The following is a 10,352-nucleotide window of genomic DNA, read 5'->3' as shown; positions in this document are numbered from 1 at the left end:
CAAAGATTTTCTGGTAAAACACACTTTAAGCTAAGGAATAAGGCTGAGAGCTGTGTCTCTAGGAACTTTCATGTCTTGGAAATCTTCATATAGCCTTAGCCTTTCTAAAGAAATACAATATTTCTTCTCTTTTGCTTTTGTGAGATCTCTTTTGATATTTTTGCTACTCAACTTCAACACATGCATGGGCTAACTGTATGTGTAACAGCTCAAGCTAATTCTGTTTTTAATAGAGTTTCTAAAGGCTTAATTGTGTTTTGAGTTTTATTCTCCACCATGCAATTAAGTGATTTAAAAACAGCAATGTTGAATAGGGGTTGAATAATTATGACATAGCAGTATTATAAAAAAATCTTATAACTCAAAAGAATTACATTATATGTTGACAATATCACTTTTAATATGCCAGTGAACTGTTATAGATAAAATGTTTATTTTATCCTGGATCTTCAGAAAAGCTTGTATTTGTAAAGTACTGCAGTCTCTAGGGGGTTGAGTAATTTTGAACACAACTGTACATATATAAAGCATGAGTTGATTGAGATCTCCAGCTCACACCCTGTCTGGTCTGGCGGCGGTCTGGCTCTGGAAGAGCGGCTGGAGGAACAGACCCAGTGTTCCCACCACACACACAATCACAAAGATCCACAGAAACAGGCGGTCCACCACCATGGCCACGTACTTCCAGTCCTCGATGACCTGTGGATGCACAGAGACCGGCTTGTTAATAACCCTTTTGACTCGTTAGGTGCACTCAAAACTCACAAACTGTCTGACAAATTGAACACTTCAACAAAAACTTTGTTTTAGATTGATAGGAGGGCAATTATGGCCCCCAATTGTGATTTACAAGTGAAACCATCACAGTACATCAATTCCACTAAAGAGTTCTTGGGATGATATGGAAATACTGATCATATGAGCTCAACATTTATTACTGTTCAAATGTTTGGTATGGAATAATATTCAGGGCCATTTTTAAAAGGATTCGCATGAAAAAACAAAGTCCATTTGCAACAGTTTTTCCCATTTCTTCTGAGTTATGAGCCTGTCATATTTAAGTAACAATGCTGTGTGTAGGATAACCTGCCAAAACTCAAATGGAATCGCAATCCCTTTTGAATTTGAATTTCGAATGTCTACATGGAAAGCTGCCAATCAATGTGAGGGGTGGAACTATACTAGGGGGCGTGTTTTTAATTGGGAGGTGACATCACTCACAGATGACCGTGCCCATCACTTTGATCAATGCAGGTGATTGCTAAAGGCAGTTGCCAATCAGTTCGTGCTTGTGTGAACTAACAGACAACCTTCTTGGTGCAATACATAATTCTGTCTTTTTTTCCCGCCAAATGTAAAACTTTAAAGCTGCTTTGACACAAGCTGTATCACTAAAATCGTTATATAAATAAAGGTGGCTTGACTTGACTAAAGACTGGAATTATGATGCTGAAAATTCAACTTTGATCACAGGAATTTTTCTACCGTATTTTTGACCAAATAAATGCAGCCTTGTTGAGCAGAATGGTTGCACATTTGAAAGTGTATCTGAGAAGCGATAAAGTCACTCACACTTTGATCGTTGTCATTTCCCATCATGTGATCCGCTACGTAGCTAACACCATCCACGGCCTCCTGGATCTCAGATCCCCAGTCTGGAGCTGGCCTGCTCTCTCTCAGGTCCTGTGTGGAGCTGTGTGCATCAGGCAGGAACCCAGCGTGCCCATGATCTACTTTCTGGACCTGAGGTGCTCCGCTGTAAAAGTGTCCAGGCAATGAAAGCGCAGAGGATGCCGCCAGAAGCGAGGAGGCTGACGAGGACATGGCGGATTTGTGAGGATTGCTGAAGCCCTGCAAAGTTGATCCGGGATCCCGCAGCTGGCGACGGGCTGAGTTTCCCCGTGGTCTCTGCATGAACAGCAGCGCTGGGAGTCTGACCAGGAACACCAGCTTGACCCAGTCCGGCATGCTGTGTGTGCTCGGAGAGCGATGGTGCACGTTCAGCACACACACACTGGTGATGATGGAGAAGGTCACCAGCACCATGGTGAACATCAGGTACTTCCCTATCAAGGGAACGTCCAGCGATGTGGGCGGCACGATCTTGGAGATCAGCAGGAGGAAGACGATCAGCGCCAGCAGGACAGAGATGCATAGCGTTATCTTCTCGCCACAGCCCGAAGGCAGGTAGAAGACCAGGATGGCCAGCCAGGTGATGAGCACGCAGGGGATGATCAGGTTGATGGTGTAGAAGAGCGGCTTGCGCTTGATGATGAAGTCATAGGTCAGATCCACGTAGGTGGGGTCCAGAGCGCTGACCGTCCTCCGGCCCGGTAGAGCCAGGATGTCCCACTCGCCGCTGGGAGTGAAGTCGTCCATGCTGGCCGCGTCGGACTTCAGCAGCAGGTCGATCTCGGTGTGGTCGTAGGTCCAGGAGCGGAACTTGAGCGTGCAGTTCTGCTGGTCGAAGGGGAAGTGCTTGACCTCGATCTTGCAGGCGCTCTTGTAAATGGCAGGAGGAAGCCAAGCGATGCTGCCGTTGAACAGGACGATGGCGTTGGTGAAGACCGTCACCTCATACGTCCCATCGGCACTGTGGAGCCAACAGAAGAATATAATGCATGTGGGATATGTGACAAGGGCATTTTAGGCTTTATACAGTGCTGGCCAGAATTATAGGGGTGCTCGCTCAGAGGAACACCGGTGGATGTTGGTGGCTCATTCCTTGCCGATTCAGTTTCCGGTCATTATCTCCTTCAGCATCTGGGTTTCTCTCATCAGAAACTCACTTGTTGTACAGCACTATGTCAGGAAGCCAGATGTCTCTGGAGGGGATCCGGAGCTTGTCGATTCCCTCGTACTCCGCCGGGTCCCACGACAGACGATAATCATTCCAGTTCTGCAGATAATATCACAACTGTCTTATTACATAAATGAGCTTTCCCTCGGTCAGATGAGAACAATTTCACACTCAGTTAGCAGCATGATGAATGGACGTGAGTGCACTGACTATTGGACAGGACACACGACAGGTGATGATGCTTTAATTGAGTATCAATTGATTAATAATTAACACTGACACTGACCTGAGTGATCCAGACGTTCGTCGTCATGATCTGCTTTATCTCGTTCTGGAAGCGCAGAAATACAAATAATAACACAAACACACAGCTGATACTGACTTTTGAAACTATTTCACAAAAATGGAAACTTGCAGAGATTGCATATGATATTTAATGGGACATTCATGATACATCATTGTTTTTAGTGGCTGGATGTGAAATCATATGTGAATGAAGGTATCAATATCTCTGTCTGTTTAAGCCTCACAAGTGATTAAAATCTGATGCAACTCTTAAAGTTTTTGGCTGCTGAAATACACTACAGCGGCTCTGGTACTGATTGACTGAGGTCAGGCTTTGACTCACCACACTGATGAGCTGCGCCAGAGACACCTGCAGGAGAACGGTCACTCTCTCTGCCCGGTTCACCGCCGGCCGGATCAGTTTATTATAGCGCTCTTTACCCAGCAGCCAGTTGATCAACCGCTCCTCTGAGTCTGCACAGAGTCCACCTGCAGACCGCCAGAGAACACCTCAGACCAGAAGACCACAGACTCATGTGTGAAACAGTTGCTCCAGGAGCTCGTTTAGTTCAGAGCACAAAGATGGTCACAGTATCCTACAGAATTACTGCAGTTTGATTTTCAGTCGAATGCACTTCTTGTACATGGTGACTATATGTTGAATATTGATTATACAAACTAAGGTTCAAGTTCAACTTTATAATTTTACAAACATTAATGGAACAATAGTTGTGAATGTTCTCTGAATGTTCTAAAAGAAACAGTAACATTTAACAAACGTTAGACGAACATCAAACTAAAAATTAAAAAAGAATTCCATGAATGATTTATAAATAACAAATATGCAGCTGTGGTTAAAAACTTACACATACCTGTTATACCAAAAATAAGAAGGAAATTCAAATTCTGAATTTGAAGATCAGAGGAAATTTGACATATTTTGTCTTCTGGGAAACAAATAAGCTTCTCCTGATGATATGAAAGGCAGTACTAGATGATAAATTTGATATTTAAACAAAATATGACCCTGTCTGTGAATAACAAGCATTAAAGTTTGATTTCAATTTTTGACATGGCCTTACTCAGTCAATATTAAAGATTTAAAGATTATATTTTCACAGAATGTAATATATATATTGATGAAAGATGATTTTATGTAGAAAACAGTAAATAACAAAGAATGACTTTAGCTGGGTTTTCACAGGCAGGGTCATAAATAAGAAAACTGTACACATCCTCATCCCGTTCAAAAGTTTTCACCCCCAAGCTCTCAATCATATGTCTTTCTCAGTAAGAAAAGATTGCTGGAAAGGGTTCAAAAGATGCTGGAAAACCAAATAATGTGCAGGAGCTAGTGGATTTCTCTGAAGAACCTTATTCAGGACAATATCAAATATAAAAAAAAATGACACACATTTGTACAATCTCTCTTATTTTGGTAGAATAATTAACATTTTGCAGATTCTGCAAAGTGTATGTCAACATTTCTCCACAACTGTGTAACGTTTTGAGAACATTATTTAAGACCAAATCATTCTGAATTTCTATTAACGTAACTAGAACAAAATGTTGAGAGAACCTTGCCAGAATTATATCCAAATAATAATATATATTATAATAATGACCTCAAACATCTTTCTCCTGAAACTACTTCTGTTTACAACTGTGAGCACAAGCTAGATTAAAGTGAGTATTACGTTTTGAATATGGATGTTTTTCTTACAAGAACGCATTGATTCATGACAGAAGGCCTTTGTCCACCCACCGGAGCCATGTGAGACACTTTTTTATTATGGATGGGTGCTTTTTATTTGACCTCATTTGGATTGAAGCAATGCAACCCCTGCTGAGTGCCATTAAACAGCTTGAAACATCAAAGACATTGTTGAATACAACTCCGACTGGATTCATCTGAAAGAAGAAGGCACCTAATTTTCTAAATTTCAGTTTTGGGTAAACTAACACTTTAATGCAGTAAAAAAAAAACAAAAAAAAAAACATGGACACACCACTGAGACCTACAGCTTTAATTGGGATTAATTAATATTAATGAGCAGTGGTCTGTGATAATTAGAGACACCCAGAGCTACACTGTAAGCACTCACTTTGTAATGCATATAGAAGAATCACAAAACACAAGAAATGAACAGCAGACCCACAGGAACAATTGGAGAAAGGAAAACTTCAGCACACACACATCTCTGATTTAAAGTGATTGTGTGAAGAACCAGCAAAAACCGAAATCAATATTTGAGCAAGTATATAATCAACCAGTGTTCGAAACTCTCGCTTTACTTTAGCCTGAGTCACTACAATTAGCTAATATTAATGTTCTTTAATTTGAGCTGTCCTAGAAGGAATTTGCTGGAAATTTAAGCATACAGCAGCGTCATTACAACACATCTGAAAACATAAAGAAAGAGTCCAGGATAGTAGACTATATCACATGTGAGGGTCCTGCAGGTGGATGATTGTTTATAACCTTTGTTAAACCGACTCTAATCCAGATAGGATTATGTGTTTTTGAAACACATGTGACTCAAATAAGATTATATTCCAGTTTTAATTGCACATCTAATTACAGATAGTTTAGGATTACACAAGATTTTTATTTTAAAGACAACCAGTTCGAATAAAGAAAAATTAGCTTTTTTGATTAATTTATATATATATATATATATATATTAGGGATGCACCGAAATGAAAATTCTTTGCCAAAACCGAAAACCGAAAAAGAGAAAACCAAGGCCGAAAACCGAAACCGAAACACCGAAAGAAATTATGCCAATTATTAGTACCATTGCATTTATTGCTATGACCGTGTACTAACTTTACTAAAATTAAGACATTGCAATTGCATAAATTAATATTAAAGTTTCAAAGATAATTACAATTACATAACTTATTTAAAAAAAAACATAAAAATACACAATTAAAAATGATGCAAATATTTATTAAGCACATTGCAACAATGCACAGTATAAAATAAAATTCAAACTAAAAATGTATCCCACTCATGTGTATATTTAATAATAATGTACAGGCCTACTGGCCTGCAGAAAGGTTTTAAAATGAACAGTTCTCTCATAAAAACAAATAATAATAATAATAATAATACATTATATTTATAATGCACTTTTCATCAGAGATCTCAAAGTGCTACAGGGTTAAAACAAAAACAAAAAGATAAGCAGTTCTTTAATAATAATAATCTAAAAGGGACCAAAAGCTTTGCTAAAAAGAAATGTCTTGAGGCCTTTTTTAAAACAATCAGTAGATTGTGGAGCCCTCAAGGAGTCAGGGAGGCCATTCCACAGATGCGGGGCAGCAGTACAAAAGGCCCTGTCTCCCATTGTCCTCAGTCTGGTTCTGGGTATGTGGAGGAGGTTTGAGTCAGTGGAATGGAGGGAACGGGTTGTGGTTTTTGGGTTGATAAGTTCTTTTAGGTAGGAGGGGGCATGTCCATGGATGCATTGATGTGTGAGGAGTGAAACCTTGTACTCAATCCTGGTGGAGATGGGAAGCCAGTGGAGTGAGTGAAGAATGGGGGTAATGTGCTCATATTTCCGCACTCTCATCAGGATCCTAGCTGCAGAGTTTTGGATGTATTGAAGCCTCTGCAGACTCTTTCCAGGAATCCCAATGAGAAGTGCATTGCAGTAGTCCAGTCTGGAGGAGACAAAGGCATGAACCAGTTTTTCGGCATCGAAAAGGTGAGAATGGGCCGGAGTTTGGAGATGTTACGGAGGTGGTAGAAAGAGGTCTTGCATAAGTGATTTATATGAGCTTCAAAAGTGAGTTGGGAGTCAATTTTTACACCAAGATTAGTTACTGTTGATGAGAGGGGAATGTTGGTGCCAGAAAAGGTGATACTGGTTATGGATGATGATTTGATTTGGTGAGGAGTGCCAATCAAGATGGCTTCGGTTTTGGAGCTATTTAGTTGAAGGAAGTTGTGCTCCATCCATACCTTTATCTCCTCCAGACAGGTGCTGAGTTTTGATGGGGATGACTGTGAGGGTGTGGATTCAGCTGTGGCATGTACATAGAGCTGTATGTCATCGGCATAGCAGTGGAATGAGATTTTGTGACGGCTGATGATTTGGCCAAGGGGGGTGAGGTAGAGAATGAAGAGGATGGGGCCAAGGACTGACCCCTGGGGGACACCGCAAGTAACTGTGTGTGGATATGATTTGGAGTGGCCCAGGGAGATGTATTCTGTCCGGTTTGTGAGGTATGATCTGAACCAACTGAGGGCAGTATCATTTAGTCCAGTAGTGAGGTGGAGCCGGTTTAAAAGAATACCATGGTCGACAGTATCAAATGCAGCAGAAAGGTCCAGGAGGATGAGGAGGGAAGGGGAGCCAGCATCAGATGATATGAGGAGGTCGTTTGTGACTCTAACGAGGGCAGTCTCTGTGCTGTGAGCAGAGCGGAAACCTGACTGGAATTTTTCAAAGAGGTTATTATATTTGAGGTGGTCCTGAAGGTGGCTGGCAACTGCTTTCTCAAGTACTTTTGATATGAAGGGGAGATTTGAGATGGGCCTATAGTTGGATAGGACTTCCGAATCAAGAGTGGGTTTTTTGAGCAGTGGTGTGATAATGGCATTTTTTAAGACAGGGGGAACGTGACCAGTTTTGAGGGAATGATTTATAACAGCAGTGATCAGGGGACTTAGGACGGTGATATGAGTTTTTACCAGGGAGGTTGGGAGAGGGTCCAGGGGACAGGTGGAGGATTTCATCTTCCTGATGATGTTCTGCACCTCTTCTGATGAAACCTCAGGAAAGCAGTTTAGGGGTTGGGAGATGGTATATGTTGGGGGAACAGTTTGGGTGGGAGGACCAGAAAGGGCAGAGCGAATATGTGCAGTTTTTGACGTGAAGAAATCCATGAATTTATTGCACTGCTCTTCTGTAGCGGCAGTAAGTGGGGTCGATTTTGGTTTGAGAAGGTGGTTTATAGTGGAAAAGAGCTGCTTGGAATTTCCTGGACTGTTTCTGATGGCATCGGAGTAAAACTGTGACCTTGCCTCTTTGAGGGACTGTGCATATTTTTGTTGTTGCTTCCGGTAGATTTGTTTATGTACAGTGAGGCCAGAGGCTCTGAAACGCCGCTCAAGGACCCGCCCTGCTGCCTTCATCTTACGAAGCCCATCTGTAAACCAGGGTGCTGAGTGGGTGAAGGTGACTGTTCTTGTTTTAACAGGTGCATGGAGGTCCAGGAGGCTGCTCAGATGGCTGTTGTAGTAGTCCACTGCTTCGTCAGCTGATAAAAAGTGTGTGGAAAGATGCTGAAAGTCTGCTGCCAAGAGTTCTGGGTTTATGTTTTTTAGGTTTCTGAAACAGATGTTCCGCTTAGGCTTGGAGAGGCTGGATGGGGATGGCAAATCCATAGAGATTACCTTATGATCGGACACACCTAGGTCATACACCTGGAGGTTGGTGCAAGGCATTCAAATGAAGATAGTTCAGGTAATGGTTGCAGAGATAAATCCAGATCGCTGCGATGGATGACTGACAGGCCGCCACCACGCCCCGTGCTGCGAGCTTTCTGGAGGTAGCTATATCCTTGGGGACAGCTCTCGTTTAAAGAAAAAAAGGTATTTGGTTGGTGCCAGGTCTCTGTAATGCACATATAATCCAGAGATTTTTCCAGGATATGGTCATGAATGAGGCAGGATTTGTTTGTAATAGACTGTGCATTTAAGAGTTCGATTTTGCTACTTGATGAAGCAACAAATCTTTGCACTGGCCGTAGCAGACTGGAGTCCACTCCACGTTTTGCATTCAGCTTCAGTGTATGTGGTGCGACAGTTCGTGTTGCTGACCAGAGAGCCGGGATGGTAGGACTTGTCTGTGAGCAGACAAACTTTCTGCGGGAACTTCTATGGAGATAGCGTGGACGGCGGAGAATTCCTAGTTGTTTAAGCACTGCAATGCACGGTGGAGTGAGGAAACTGTTGAGATTCATCAGCTGGTTGACGGAGTAACTCAACATAGTGGAGGCGGCGGCGCGGAAAAACGGCCGTTTTTAGCCGCGTAGCAGCTGCGATGCACGAGCAGCGACGACCAATTCCAGGGAGGCTCCGAGCAGGTGTTTTGCTAGCGGCAACAGGTAGGCCACCGCTAGACTCAAAAGCTACCTGATAATGTTAGCTATCCAGTAAGGTCCACAGTTCGGTGGTGCGGGAGGTAAACAGTTTTTTTTTTTTTTTTTTTTTGTAAAAGGTCCACTGGTCGGTGGCGAGGGTAGAGGATAGTAAAAGATAAAAAGGTTAAAAACTTGGCGTTGTTTTGGCGATGCATTTAGGTGAAGTGCATTTGAAATTTTTCTATGTAGGACTAAAAAGTGCATTACTTCTCCAGTTGGCAAGACTGTTATCACTTCTGGGGATGGGGACTTCAGACAGATAACCATCTAGCTGTTGAGCAGTTGAGCTTGTCATCTGCCTGACATTTGAGAAATATTTGAGAGAGTGTATTTAAATAGGGCCAGGGCATAAATAAACATTTTTATCAAATTAAAGCAGAAATCTAGCATAAATACGGCTACAATCTGATATTATGTATGTATGTTTGTGTGTGTGTGTGTGTGTGTGTGTGTGTGTGTGTGTGTGTGTGTGTGTGTATATAGTAGCCTAAGAACAAAATAGCCAACGTATTATTATTATTTGAGGCACTTTCTTGCAGAATTCCACTGAACATATCAGACAGCGATGGTGCATGCCCCTCATCTGGTGCAGAGACCAGTCTTTTTTTCTGCGCTCTGATCTCAGTCTCCTGCGCTTGGCGCTTCTCCGTCTCCACGCGGGTTCTCCGCATCCAGCGCGGCCTGGATCATTTCTCGTGCGCGCTGCCTTATTTCCGCATCCAAGTAATGGTCATTATAACGCGGATCAAGCACATTCGCGATGAAGTGCAGAGGATCCGAAAAGATCTCAATGAGACGTGTGCTAACAGACTCTATAAGACTGTACTTTTCTTTGTTTTTACTTCGTGATCCGTCTTAATTTCTTTGTTAGGAGACGTTTTAGTGCTGGGAATAAAGGAATATGAAGAGAGAGAATGTTCTCACTGGTGTTAAGTGAATGTCGCGTGGAGCTCGTTGTCTGCCTTATGCAGGTGCATGTGCAGGTCGCAGTTTCTGTTTGCGTCATCACAACATTTCGGCCGTGTTGTTTCGGTGATAAAAGTCTATCGGCCGAAAACCGAAAAGGCCATTTTCGGTGGCCGAAATTTCGGTGCATCCCTAATATATATAT

The 10,352-nt window shown here is 42.2% G+C and overlaps 1 protein-coding gene across 1 annotated transcript; it reads right to left on the bottom strand.

Annotated features, from left to right (window-relative positions):
• Positions 1 to 446: 446 nt before the first annotated feature.
• Positions 447 to 6,647, bottom strand: LOC113118755 (neuronal acetylcholine receptor subunit beta-4-like). Its single transcript, XM_026288172.1, has 6 exons — positions 6,587 to 6,647; positions 3,429 to 3,595; positions 3,087 to 3,131; positions 2,790 to 2,899; positions 1,573 to 2,593; positions 447 to 699 (listed from the first exon to the last, which is right to left on the bottom strand). Exons 1-6 carry the CDS (start codon positions 6,645 to 6,647, stop codon positions 553 to 555), a joined length of 1,551 nt encoding a protein of 516 aa, XP_026143957.1. The 3' UTR covers positions 447 to 552.
• Between the last annotated feature and the right edge of the window lie 3,705 nt (positions 6,648 to 10,352).

The sequence above is a fragment of the Carassius auratus genome, chromosome 18 (genome assembly GCF_003368295.1).
Source record: "Carassius auratus strain Wakin chromosome 18, ASM336829v1, whole genome shotgun sequence".
Taxonomy (NCBI): domain Eukaryota; kingdom Metazoa; phylum Chordata; class Actinopteri; order Cypriniformes; family Cyprinidae; genus Carassius; species Carassius auratus.
This window is presented reverse-complemented; position numbering and strand designations above follow the sequence as displayed.

What these genes read in the sequence shown, in the direction of transcription:
- LOC113118755 (XM_026288172.1), bottom strand. Translation starts at nt 6,647, where the DNA reads ATGAGCACATTACCCCCATTCTTCACTCACTCCACTGGCTTCCCATCT. An exon ending in CGAACGTCTGGATCACTCAG is followed by an intron (nt 2,900 to 3,086) that starts GTCAGTGTCAGT and finishes TATTATCTGCAG; the next exon opens with AACTGGAATGATTATCGTCT. An exon ending in GACATAGTGCTGTACAACAA is followed by an intron (nt 2,594 to 2,789) that starts GTGAGTTTCTGA and finishes TTGGCTCCACAG; the next exon opens with TGCCGATGGGACGTATGAGG.